Below are 14,493 nucleotides of genomic sequence, written 5' to 3'. Positions count from 1 at the left end.
CGAGCGTGCTCACACATCACTGTAACTAATTTGACTGTTGATCTCAGTTGTGTTGTCTGTTGCTCTGTTGTGCACATTCACAACATTAAATTGTTATATTTGGCTTATTCCATTGTCCGTTCATTTGCGCCCCCTGTTGTGGGTCCGTGTTCCTACACTTTTCACAACAGGATTTCGCGGGGGGGGGGGGGGGGGGGGGGTCCTGTTGTGTGGGCCGCCTGTCACCTGTCTGTTCTTCCTGCCAGCAGTACCCGATCTGACAGCCGGAGGCAGTGGCCACCTGGGGATCCAGCGCTTGGTGGCTCCAGGATTGCTTCTGGTCCGGTGGAGTGGAAGGCGTGTGGGGTCTGGCTCTTTTCTGGACAGGCGTCTTCTATCCTCGAGCCTGCTCACACATCACTGTAACTAATTTGACTGTTGATCTCAACTGTCAGAGAGAAAAGGTTGTGTCCAAAAGTGAAGGAGGAAATAAATGTTTGTTCTTAATTGGCACTAAATGAGAGACAGCTTCAAATTTGAAATAACATCTAAACTGATACCAAAGGTTAACAGCGTTAAACACTACATGATTGTGTGTAAATTGAGAGATTCTGACAGGTAAGGATGGGTAAAGTAAGGCCAAAACTGAGGATGCCTTACAGGAAGATCGCTTCAGTTTACACAGAGAGGCAGGAAGAACAGACAGGTGATGGTGGGTGCGTGAACACCCAGCAAACAGTTCAATATAAAGGTGGGAAGCACCTCCACCTCTCAATCACAATTCTCTCAGAGCTCGTGCAGATCCTGATGTCACACTAAACAGAGACTGGAATGAGGAGCGGAGCTACGCCAGCTCCCCAAACACAGCCACGTACTCGTAGTGTACAAGAGGTACGTCTGCAAACTCAGAATTAATGTCAGTCAAGCACAGAAGTAAAGACGTTACAACTGTATGGCACCAAAAAGGCTGAGACGTTTACCTGTTCGGTAGACGATTTCTCAGCAGTGAGGTGAAGATGCTGCCCGGCTCTTATGGAGGTGTGGATGATGATGATGAGTGACAGCTGGCATTGTTGATGAGTGACAGCTGCCACTCCCGGTTGCTCCGGTGCCCTCTCATGCCTGAAGCCCGCACTTCAGGCAGGGCGCCCTCTGGTGGTGGGCCAGTAGTACCTCCTCTTCAGCGGCCCACACAACACACTGTGGGATAAAGCTAAAGATAGGATTAGAACCACTTCCTCTTGTGCATGGCTTGGACTTAACCAATTTAAAGTTCTACATAGTGTGTCCAGAGGACATTTGTGGCTGGAACGACGGTGGGATCGAACCCCGGACTGCTCGAACTAAAGACCAGAGCTCTTCCAGGTCAGCCAAAGGGGAATTCCCTGTTAGCCAAGCTAGCAGGAACATCTTTTCAATCCGGACTTCACCTTGCTACAATAGGATTCATTTTTCTAAATCAAGACTTTCTGAAATAGCTCCTGTGATAGAAGACAAATGCGATAGGTGTCTCCTTCCATTTATATATTCTTCTCTTGTCCTAATGTACATAGTTTTTGGCTTAGTTTCTATGGTGTTATTTGTCAAAAGTTCTTGGAATCACTCTGTAGCCGTTCCCCTTGTTACCTATATTTGGGATCCCTGATAGTTCAGTTCCATTAGCCTCCATATAGAATGATATTTTAGCTTTTGCATCATTGATAGCAAGACACACTGTTTTGTTTCATTGGAAATCAGCTACATGTCCCTCTCATTAACGAAAACCATGTTTTGTTTTTTTTTAACTGGAGAAAATGAAATGCACAGTGAGAGGACTGTCAGGATTTGGACTTTTTTATTATGTTTGTTCTGATTAGTTCGATTTGGTAAGTTTTCTGTGTGTGATTTGTCTTGCTAGGTGCTTCCTGCTTGGGTTTTGTCTTTCCCTATCTCTCTTGTCTGCCTCTCTTTGTGCTTGGTGGTGGGCGGTGCACTTTGTTTGGGCCACACCCTATTCTGGAGCTTTCCACACACCTGTTTCTAATCTGTAGCTCATCACCTGGGTGTATATAAGCTTCAGTAGTTGCCAGCCACATCTGTGTGCCTTCGCCTCCAGTGCCTTTCTTTGCTCTGTTCTCAACCTGTTTTTTTTTTTTTGTTCTTGCTGTGTTTTTGACTTGCTCATTTTTTTTTGGACCACGCCTTAGCCCTATGTTTCTTTTACTGTTGCTGATTTTTGGTCTGCCTTACTGTGTACTGTTTTTTTTTCCGGTTTTACCAGTAAAACATTTAAACCGTATCCCTTTGGTGTCTGAGCTCTGTATTTGTGTTAAACCCACCCTCAGTTCCAGCTGTGTTAAGGACCCACTGGGAAGTTTTGTTTTTTTCCATAAATAGCAACCTTTTATATCTTATTTTGCAGAACTACACGTGTTGCCTGATTAAACTCCTATCTGCCCTTATTCACTAATGTTTTTATGGTATTAGGTGGTTGGTCGGACTGAGCCGGGGGTGGGGTGGGGGTGTTTTTCCGTGTGTGTGTTTATTTGGTTTGTTTTTAAGTTACACCATTTTTGGAATTTATAGTGGTTGATTTTGCATACTCCTTTGTCTTTTGGATCCTTTTTGTATGACCATCTAATCCTTTTTATTTTCCCCCTGTATACTTAAAATGGAGAAATAAACAAAACAAACAATTAAAAATTATACTTTGTATGTACATTTTTACACAGACAATCCCGGACTATTTACTGACCACTAGAGGGCAGCAGCAGGGTGCCGCTTTTTCTTTGTGATAAAACTTTTATTGACTATTTATTAGGTTCTATTTAAGGTTCTATAAAATATGGTGAAGCCAAATTTAAACCACAGCTCATTAGTTCTCACTGTCTCTGTGTCCGTATTCAGTTATTAACTGAAAGTCTGCTTTTAACGCTGTTTTTTCCCCTGTTTGTGCACTTTATGTACAATTGAAATGCACATGGCAGCCCACCTGGAGTTTGACAAAAGGCACCTGAAGGACTCTCAGACCATCAGAAACAAAATTCTCTGGTCTGATGAGACAAAGATTGAGACAAACTCTTTGGCGTGAATGCCAGGTGTCATGTTTGTAGGAAACCAGGCACCATCCCTACAGTGAAGTGTGGTGGTGGCAGCATCATGCTGTGGGGATGTTTTTCAGCAGCAGAAACTGGGAGACTGGTCAGGATTGAGAGAAAGGTGAATGCAGCAATGTACAGAGACATCCTGGATGAAAACCTGTTCCAGACCTCAGACTGGGGCAACAGTTCATCTTTCAACAGGACAATGACCCTAAACACACAGCCAGTATATCAAAGGAGTGGCTTCAGAACAACTCTGTGAATGTCTTTGAGTGGCCCACCCAGAGCCCAGACCTTAATTTCAATTTATTTTCATTTATATAGCACCAAATCACAACAAAGTTGCCTCAAGGCGCTTCACACAAGTAAGGCCTAACTTACCAACCCCCAGAGCAAGCACACAGGTGACAGTGGAAAGGAAAAACTCCCTCTGATGATTTGAGGAAGAAACCTCAAGCACACCAGACTCAAAGGGGTGAGCCTCTGCTTGGGCCACAATTGACAAAACAATTGATAAAATTAATATACAGGAAATTTTGCCGGTGCACAGGACAGGAGGGTTACAGAAACAGACACCACACCCATCTCTGGATGGAGCCGCACCTCAAAAGAGAGAGAGAGAGAAAAACAGAATCAGGCGTCGGAAAGACAACAAATACAGTATAATTTATCAGCATTAAGCAACAAGAAAAACAAAAGAAATACTAAGGTGATTGCCAGCCACTAGCCCTAAGCTTCACTAAATGACCAAGACTTTAGATAAAGTTGAGGCTGTGGCATGCCCAGTTTCCCAATAAAATTAATTAAAAAGGGTAAAAAGCATAGTAACATACTATGCCAGTATGCTAGCCATACGAAAGGGAAAATAAGTGCATCTTAAATCTGCGCTTGAAAGTCTTTACAGAATCTGACTGTTTTATTGATGCAGGGTGATCATTCCACAGAACAGGAGCACGATAAGAGAAAGCTCTGTGATCCGCAGACGTAAAGTTGTCCTGCACCATGGGAATGCAGAGCCCGAGTCGGTACGTAGGGTTTAATTAGGTCAGTTAAGTATGGAGTTTTATAGTTTAGTAGCAGAACCAGTGAAGAGATACCAAATGGATGTAATGTGGTCAAGGTTTCTGAATCTAATTGAACATCTCTGGAGAGATCTGAAAATGACTGTGTACTGACGCTCCCATCCATCCTAATGGAGCTTGAGAGGTGGTGCAAAGAGGAATGGACAAAACTACCCAAAGATAGGTGCACCAAGTTTGTGGCATCATATTCAAGAAGACTTGAGGCTGTAATTGCTGCCAAAGGTTCATCAATAAAGTATTGAGCAAAGGGTGTGAATACCTACGTACATGTGATTTCTTAGTTTGCATTTTTAATAAATTTGTGAAAATTCCATTTTCATGTCATTATGGGGTGTTGTGAGTAGAAGTTTGAGGGGGGGAAATGAATTTACTGCATTTTGGAATAGGGCTGTGACATAAAAATCTGCAAAAAGTGAAGCGCTGTGAATACTTTCTGGATGCACTGCAGGTTATCAAATGAACAATTTACCTTTTTAAATCATTTTTTTCATTAACCTCATCTTATTTTTCTAGCTAAATGTGATTCATTGTTCAATTTTATGTGGTCTTTAAGAAGCAATTAAGAGAAACCTGTTCAGTAAGTCATCAAACAAGTGTCAGTGACAGCAACAAACTAAATTTCAACCTGACAGTCTTTTACTGTCACAAGATGGCGGCCGGACCTGCGGTGAAAAAGGGGCTGTGTTCGAGTCCCTCTCTGGTATGGTTTTTACCAGTTATTAGTTATTTGTGTTGCTGTATTTTCAAGGTTTGTGGCACGTAGAATCTGACTTTATAAAAACAAACAAACAAAAAACCAAACCTGTTTTTCTTGTCCAATATATTGATGTTTAAAGCAAACATAATCATTTTTCATGGGTTATTAAAATCCAAATTAGGTGACCGTTGTTGGAGTCACTGCGTATGTGAACACTTGTTCATAATATGAAAAACTGCAAATTAGCCATAACATGCAACAAATCATCTGACCATGAATTATTAATGATTTAATAATAATTTTAAATTTTAGTAAACTTTTCATAGTCCATCCTGCAGATCATCAACTGACCACTAGAGGACAATGTGTGTTTACTTCTGACTTCCTGCCTCCTAAAATGTTTTATTGACTCTTTAATTGGTTCTGCTTAAAGCCTTATAAATTCTAGTGAAACTAGGTCTAAAACACGGCTCATTAGTTCTGTCTTTGTCTTCATCTGTGTGAACGTCACTTTTAATCCGCCTCTGCCATCACTTATTTCCGCCTGCAGCTTTTTCCTGCTGTTTCTACACTTTATTTATTTGCATCGAAAGCTTCTGTGACCCGTGTTCCCGTAAAACCGTCTGTTTACTCATGTTTCACTAACCCAAACATGTGCACACTGTGACCTCAGTAAAAATGGTGTGCGTGAACAGTGATCCTCGTCACACAGAGCCGGCTGCCTCCAGGATGGCACAACCAAACATAGTAATGTTTACACTGGTGGGCAGGTTAGATTTAGTGGATTTATTTTAGTGCATTGTTTCATCGCTGTGTGTGTTGTATAATTGTTCCATTTGAATCCATGTCACATTCAATCATAATGCAAGTTATCCTACAAGTATACATGAGGTCTCGACCTGATCCGCCCCATGAGCAAGCACATTAGAGGCAGTGGTAACGAAAAAGTCCCCCTTTTTTTCTTTTTCCTTTTTTGAGCAGACCTGACTCAGTGGGTTGGCCAACTGCTAGTGCAATTCTATCAAGACAGAACAGAAGACACTGCAGACAGCAAAGGTGATCTGGCCCAGACCTTTCACTAGTGGGTTGGATTTCAACCAGCACTGCTGTTTGGGATGAGCCTGGTACACCAGAACATTCTTTCACAATTAAATTTGATTTCTCAGTTTGGTCATTCTCAGTTTGTTATGGATTTGGACGCTGGTGAGAACCGATCCAGCGTCTGACTGAACCCAGCGTTAAATAACCAGAAGCAGTTCCAAAAAAAACCAAGTTTATTTTCTTTCCTCCTGTGCTGTACACAAAATACTAAATAAAGAAATCTGGTGAGGTGAAGAGGCGGCGCGCTCTCTCAGCGTCACAACGGATCGGAGCCTGAACGTTCTGGACTCAGGAATCTCGCCGACACCCCACAGGTGGCTTTTCCCAGCACTGTACTCTGCGAAGGAGGAACAGAGGTGAGGTTATTCAACACTGTTACCAAGAAATACTATTTAGAGGCACACTTATCAGCAACACGTTCAGGTCTGACTTTGGACTTAAAGGGCAGCTGCTCACAGCCAGTGGAGGATCATCAATCCGCGCGCCACAGCCGTGAGGAGCAAACCAGACAATTTTCACCAATATTTGAATATAGCTGCGCAAAAACGCCAAATTACAATCACAGATGATCTCTTAAGAATAATCACCTCTGACGTGTGCTGACAGCGTTTGCCTCTCAACCTCGTCCTCCTTAACAGGCGCGATGTCAGAATCTGGAGCGGCCCTCAGCGTCCCACAAACGGTCATCACAAGGTCGTATTCTCCGGCAATTCAGTCCTGATCACTGCTGGCTTAAATGCAGTAATTCATTTCTTCATTGGCACCAGCTGAGAGTCCTTAGGTCCGCACGTGAGTGCCACAGGTGTCGTAGATCGTCCTGATGGAGAGCTGCATGTAAGTGCAACAGGTGCAGCAGATCGCCGTGACAGAGGTGAGAGACTCTTCTGCAGCACACTCTCCCCAGAGATCAGCTCCAAACTACCTGGGAAGGAAAACAAACACAAAAACAGCAAACAATGTCCAGCCAAACCCCCCAACACACAACACAGTTTGCGAATTAGTCTGGCTATGCCAGGTTAGTCTAGGACAGAACGAGACTGACAAAACATACTGTAAGTTAGACCAGGAAAGTGCCAGCTGAGACAACCCAATGGGTACAGAACTCAAGGCAAATGGGAGAGGTGATGTCGGCAAGTTTTAGTTTACACACCGAGCCGGAGTAGCTGTGTTCTCTCGCCTGCACAACCGCCTCAATATGTTTGAGCTTCGCATCATAAACAAACAGCAACACGTCCACTTTCCACCACATCGTCACTTTTTCACTTTGTTTGCCGTGTAATTTGCCCAAAAACTCAGAGAAAGTACCATGTTTCTGCTGTGGAAAAATTGCATCACATGCTTCATATTTTACCCTTTTAGCACCAGCCCTCAAACAAGAGTGCAGTGCCCAATTAGGTAGTGCAATTTGTGAGATAGAGAAATCAGTCTGAAACAGATGAGTTTTGAGTTTGGAGTGGGGCAAAGTTTATATTTGTGAGGACAGGTGGTAATGAGTTCCACAGCTGGGGTGCACAGCGGCTGAATGTTCTGCACCCCATAGTGGTGAGACGGGCTGGTGGGACATTCACGTGAGTGGAGGAGGAAGATCTGAGGGTGGAAGGAGTGGCCACATGGATGAGATCAGACAGATATGAAGGTGGGAGGTTGTGGTTTTCTTGAATGTTCACGAGAGAATTTTGAATTCAATGTGGAACCTAATCAGGAGCCAGTGGAGCTGTTGGAGTACCAGGGTTATGTAGTGAATGAAGGTGTGTCTGGTGATGATACGGCCAGCTGAATTCTGAGCCAACTGAAGATTATGGAGGTATTTGTGAGGGAGACCAAAGAGAAGGGAACTACAGTTGTCCAGACGAGAAGTGACCAGGCTGTGAACAAGGATCACAGTGCTATGTTCCGTAGGTGGACGTATGAAGACTGGGTGATGTGACTGATGTGGGATTAGAAAGAGAGTACCATCGAGGATGACACCCAGACTCTTAACCTGTGGGGAGGTCTGTTTTGGATAAAATTAATTTTGTCCCAATAAGGAGACTGTTTTATCACTGTTTAATTTAAGAAAATTTAAAATTCTTAAGAGAAATTTAAATCAAAGGTCAAGCATCTTCAGGGAAATAACATTGGTCATCAAGATATGCTAGTAGCGTGTGCAGTTAGCACTGATGTTATTAAACCATACTCTGAGACTGTACACGTCCATGTTGGGTGGAAAATGGCAGAAAGAGATCAATTATTTACAGCAGCCGAACGCTCCAAAATTCCGCAACTTAAGAACAAAATCCATCTCTGTGGCGGAGTCAGCGATGGACAGGTATATGACAAACACTGTGTGGACTGGCCCTCAGGACCCATATTTTTTGCAGATGTTTTCGGAGCTGTGGCACGCAAGTCTGTCACTGATATTCAGTAGCCAAACATTTGCAACATTTTTGTCAGGAATACAAATACTTTGTTGCAGCATTCGTGAACAAGATCATCATAAGAGGTGTCTCAGATCATCACAGTAAAGGTGAGTTGCTTTGTGTATCTTTTTGTTTTTTAAATAGCGTCAACGAAAATCACGCTGTCAGCACATCCGTAGTGCACGGGTTCGTTTATGTTGTTCCTCCTGCTCCTCATCCTGCTTAGTGAGACATGTTGGTAAAGTACGTCAAATACCTTTCATACCAAAGTAACTTGCTTTAATAATTGTCATTGTTTTATCACAAATGCAGGAGTTCCTGCTTTTACCAACGTTAATTTACAAAATGTTGGTTCGGCTTTAACGATCATTAATTAAACAGCCTCAGGTCCAACAGGCTTAAAACTGAAACTGTTTGATTCATGTTGTCACCTGTCGTCCATCTTGTGCGATCTGTCAACCCAGTTTACGGACATGCGAACACAGTTAGCTGTTGCATTGTTTACCGTCCAGCATGGCGGTATACTGCTGGTTTCCGGGTTTGACGATGTCACGTGCGTATCCTCTACAGCAGAAACCAGCAGGAGTACAAACAGCCGCTGACAGAAATACTGTTAACGGGAAGATAAAGTGTTAGAGTGGATACAGAGCAGGATGCAGAAGGACACACACATCTGTGTGTGGTTGTCGTACAGAAAACACACTCCACATTCTGAGTGGAAAAGTAAACCACTTGGAACTGAGAACCAGCTAGTCTGCTCTTAAACCACTTCCTGAAGGCTTCCACCCAAAGAACAAGACCAGCTTGTTTGAAGCACAAACTCCACATTCTGTTTCTGGACATTAGACACTTGGAAAATAGTTAATAATAATAATAATAATAATAATAATCAAAGCAGCTCAGTTATCAGGGCTCAGTATATGTGTGTGTGATATATATATATATATATATATATATATATATATATATATATATATATATATATATATATATATATATATACAAGGTCTGTTAGAAAAGTGTCCGACCTTTTTATTTTTTGCAAAAACCATATGGATTTGAATCATGTGTGATTGCATCAGCCAAGCTTGAACCTTCGTGCGCATGCGTGAGTTTTTTCACGCCTGTCGGTTGCGTCATTCACCTGTGAGCAGGCTTTGTGTGAGCAGTGGTCCACCCCTCTCATCGGATTTTTATTGCGAATAAATGTCTGAACGATTTGGAGCTTTGCTGCATCAAATTTTTCCAGAAACTGTGAGAGACCTCCAGGTGGACACCATTCGGAAAATTCAGATGGTTTTCAGGGACGATTTTATGGGGATTACACAGATTAAGGAGTGCTCCAGCCGGTTTAAAGACCGCCCACAGCGTCTGAGAGCACAGCGCACTCCAAGCGCCGATCGACAGGCTGACACCCCGCTGAAACAACCAGATCATTTCCAACGTGAAGGCTTTGTTGATCCGGGACGTCGTCTGACTTCCACAAAAATGGCAGAAGACGTGGACATCAAGACTTTTTCAGCACATTCCACTGTTACAGGAGTTTTTTTCATGGAAAGAGAAGCGGAGGGATGCGCCACGGAGCCGCGAATGGCGTGGGACAAAAGCACCTCCGTGTTGGTCTCACAGGACGGCTTTCAGATGGCTTTCAGACGACTGTCGGTGGGTTTTCAGTCGTGTGACTATCCGAGAAATTGTGCATGAGCTGGACATGCCAAGACATGTCCTGTGAGGCTTCATCACGGCGTTGCTTTGCGCCATGCGGCTCCACCGCGACGCGCGGAATTCCTCCGCTCCTCTTTCCATGACAGAAACTCCTGTAACAGTGAAATGTGCCGTTCATTTCCACACTGGACACTGTGTTGATCCGGGACATCATCTGACTTCCACAGGAATCTCAGAAGACGTGGACATCTGCACTTTTGTCTGTCTCAGTGTGCCATGTATGTGTGTGTGCATGTGAAGTGGTATTTTATGAACACGTGTGCATAAGTATAAGTACATCCAGCAGACTGAGCTGATGCCTGCGGAGTGATGTTGAAGGTCTGTCAGGTTTGTTTTGTCTCTAATTGGAAACAGCTTGGTAACCAAGGCAACCACCTAACTGAGAGATGCATTTAGTGGTGTGTTGTCATGGAAACCGAGAGGAGCAGAGGTGTATTATATTTTGTTGTAAATTCAGAAATGTATAACAAGAATTGCGTGTTTTAACTGTTAAATTTTCAGTGATGTCACATGATTTCCATATTATTAACACTGTATATATTATGTTTACCTCCATCATAGAATCAGAGTTGGAGATTTCAAGACTTTAAAAAACAAAAAATCCAAAGTATCTCGGTGGCTGAGTGGCATGACCGACAACATGCTTTGTTAACATTTGAGAAAAGAAATCTTTGAAATCCTCAGACGTGCAGAAGGTTACAAGCAATACATAATTGATTGCTCTTAAACCACAACCAATTTAATTATTTCTTCTGCTGAGCAGGAATTTTTCCCTAAGTATGGTGATGCCATGCTTGGATCTCCTTGGAAACCAACTTGTATCCTGATCAACTCGTAAAAGTCTTCAGTGGCAAGCAGATTCTTTTCATTCCTTTGATTTTTCTCCCCAGCCAAATGTTTTGTCATGTCTGGAAACAGCAGGAAGTCAGATGGAGCCAAATCAGGAGAGTATGGTGGGCAGACAACTGGGTAGAAGGTAAAGTCACGCACAGCAGCCATGGCAACCACTGACATCTGAGCTGGGGCATCGTCTTGTTGAAACAAAATCCCCTTCATTAGCTTTCCTGGGTGTTTGGTCATGTTTATGGGTGGGACCACTCGTCATAATAATCACCTGTGACTAGCTTGTTGTGGCAGTTCCTCTGTGGTGAAGAAGATGGATTCCTGGACAGGAGGTGGATGCAGAGAAAATCTACATCCACAGTCAATGAAACACCTGTTCGTACGTTTGCTTTATGTGGGAATATCGTTGCATGTTGACAAACACACGGTGGTTGACAGATCCCTAACCTGATTCGATGGTTGGGAAATACCAGGTGATTGGGGTCTGTGGACCTGCTGCAGCCTTCATCCACCTTCACAGCCATTGGTTACAAGCATGACGTCCTCCACCTGATCCATTATTGAGGACTTCTTGTTTCACTAGAGACCCGTTAGCTGTCTCTTTTTCAAGGTTCCTGTTGGGCCTTCATGGTTACCGTAGCAGCCAAGGGGCACACAAAGTCGCAACCGTACTTCACCCCAACAGACTGTCCCCTACTTCATCCATTACCCAGTTGTCACAATGTGGACAAGGGTTGGATTTGGACACCCAAGACTAGCTAGTTACTTGTAAACTAATTTTCTTCTATTTGACTAAATAAATAATTTGTATGATTTTCCAACAATTTAAGCGTAAATTGATAACAAATATAGTCATAACAACAAAGTAAGGCATTTCTATGGTTTTAATGTTTGGTTTACTGAGACAATTTAACCTATGGGTGATTCTTAGACTACGGGCACTTATTATGTCCTTTGATCATATTGTATGAAAAACAGAAAAAAGGGGAAATTTCACACTTTTATAGTTATCTTTACAATGAAAGTGTGTTAAGAAATTTGTTCTAGTAGTCTATGATGACTTTTTCACCTATTTTCAGCATTATTATATGCAAATATTGACATTTTGTGCTTGTCCCACACACAGACTTTTGATCTTCAATGATAAAAATGAATGGTAAAGAAACGTTTTTTCTAATGTTTTAAAATATCTCTGAATAAAATATCAGTAAAATAATCAAAACATAATTGGGGTATTCAGTGTCATACAACTGTTATGATTTTTTTAAACAAAATGTAGTTGTCCCACACTATTGCCGTAATTTCCACCACAACACTGTAATGTCCCTAAACAGTTTGTATGAAAGATTGTTTGGGTAGTTTCTGTGGAGATAAACAGTGACATCAGAGCACATGTATATAGCGCCAAATCACAACAAACAGTTGCCCCAAGGCGCTGTATATTGTAAGGCAATGGTGTGGTGGAAATTACATTTACAAGGCCAGTAGTGCCTGTAGTTAAAGAATCACCCCTATACATTTCCGCTGTGGCTGACTTACAATACTCCCTGACTTGAACAATCTTCAACAAGCAGGAAATTTCCAGGACTCCAAAGAATCTATTGCAGAGAATAAGGATGAGTTTCATTTTCCAGGAAAGTGGCTGTGCATGAGCAATCAGAAGTCAGTTAAAATGAGCCTGTCGCTGAAAAATAAGGAATCAGTCACCAAGAAGTCAGCACCATGCTGCCAAATAGTATTTTGACCTGAAAAAAGGAAAAATTTGCCAAACCACGATTTCAATTTCTATACTTGTTATTTTAAAGTAAAGTCAATTTTTTTGACCTTATTCATTTATTAATAAGATTAGTCATTGGCAAGCCCAATCATGATTTTCATCATTCGTCCAAACCCTAGTCCTGTTAGCCTTCCATAACTGTCTCAGCAAGCTGGCATAGTACTTACTCTGTTTATGGTTTGGTCCTTTGGTAAGTAATCCACTAATACAATGCCCTTTGTATCTCAGAAAGCTGAGTCCATCACCATCTACAAAGCAAATCAAAATTATTTTGGACTTCTTTGGAAGAGGTGAGTATGTGTTTACATAGACTGAATTTTTATCTTTGACTCAAAGTGACACACTCAGGACTCTAACCCAGAGTTAGAAAACCATTGATGAAATCAGATGGATCTGCTCCACGTTGTCCCTTGACATGCTGAGCCTGGTATGGTTTTGATCAAGGATCAGTTAGAGTACAAACTTTGACCATAGAAGTAGAGAGATGGAATGCCAACTCAAGATCTGGTTCCATTGAGTTCTGTTGGTGAGCTTGCGACCCCGAGATTTCACTTCCGGTTGTCTGCCAGCAGTAACACCAGATGCGCTTTTAATGCAGTTTCTGCGTGCTTTCTTGCGTTTTCTGCCGTTTCTTCAGTAAGTTATGACCTCAAAGTGTGTTCAAAGTGTAGCTTGAATGAAGTTCTTGTTGATTTTAAATTGTATTCAAGACAAAACTTGCTGATATTATTAAGAGCATGCAGACTCAGCAACCGTGGCAGAAAATCACGGCCAATAATCATTAATTATTCATAAAACATGTATAATTTTATATATATATGTGTGTGTGTATGTATATATGTATACAAATGCAGTACAATTTTTTTGAGAATATAAAGTCAAGTCCTCATGCCTGTTCAAATTTAAGACATGCATATTAAAAATGGACTCTGCAGACACTGTGTGTCTCACAGTTGGAGACGACTGATATACGTCCCATGTGTCTGTCCTTGTTTCTTGTCTTCCTGTTTACCATCACACCGGAGACGCTGAGCCTGTGGGAGAAACACAACTCAATGTGTGTCAAAATCCTTCTCCAGTTCCACACACTGCCTTCATTCACACACTCTGACTGTGTGTGTGTGTGTGTGTGTGTGTTTGTTTGTGTTTGTTTTTGTATGGCACTCAGCCTTTCCACTCACACTACTACACTGTGACTCTGTGTGCGTGTGTGTGTGTGTGTGTGTGTGTGTTTCTCTCTCTATGTTCAATTTAATTTAGAATAAACATGATTGCGTTTATCTCCCATGTGTCATTTTTCTTTCTGATTTTCAGATGTCTGACTTGTCTTCACAGTAATTAATGAACAGTTGTGAGTTTAAAGGTTCACAAAGGGCTTCTGTCAGGTCAATATTGTACAAGGAAAATACTTTTTTTCCCTTTAATTCCTTCTTCCACATGTAGCTTGTGGGAATAATTCATTCATTCATCTTCTATACCTGCTTATTCCATTTGAGAGTATTGGGGGGGTTGAACCCTGGACAGGCTGCCAGTCATCACAGCACCGAGGAATAATTTAATGTCAAATTAAATATCAATAAAATGTAGATTGGAGAGACTAAATATTTTCCCCTTCGTATTTTTGTTGATGCAATTTAGCGTCCTTTTTTTTTTTTTTTTCCTTGTGATAAAATTGAGGTATTTGTTGGGGAAAATAGTTATAGTGTGATTTAATTTATGAAATAAATTTATGGTGAATTTTTAAAATTAAAGTAGAAAATCACTAATAACTAACACCAGTAACAACTTAAACTGAAGGGGTTCAAACTAA

General features: G+C 41.8%; 1 protein-coding gene across 1 annotated transcript in view; it reads right to left on the bottom strand.

The window, feature by feature from the left end:
- Positions 1-6,626, bottom strand: part of LOC117531873 (homeodomain-interacting protein kinase 1-like) — a 28,883-nt gene extending 22,257 nt beyond the window's left edge. The window contains exon 1 of the mRNA XM_034195066.1: positions 6,527-6,626. Coding sequence (XP_034050957.1) covers positions 6,527-6,626 — 100 coding nt within the window. The remainder of the gene's footprint in view (positions 1-6,526) is intronic.
- Positions 6,627-14,493: the final 7,867 nt, after the last annotated feature.

This window comes from Thalassophryne amazonica, chromosome 19 (genome assembly GCF_902500255.1).
Source record: "Thalassophryne amazonica chromosome 19, fThaAma1.1, whole genome shotgun sequence".
Taxonomy (NCBI): Eukaryota; Metazoa; Chordata; class Actinopteri; order Batrachoidiformes; family Batrachoididae; genus Thalassophryne; species Thalassophryne amazonica.
The sequence above is the reverse complement of the archived record's forward strand: the minus strand, read 5'-3'. Positions and strand labels throughout refer to the sequence as shown.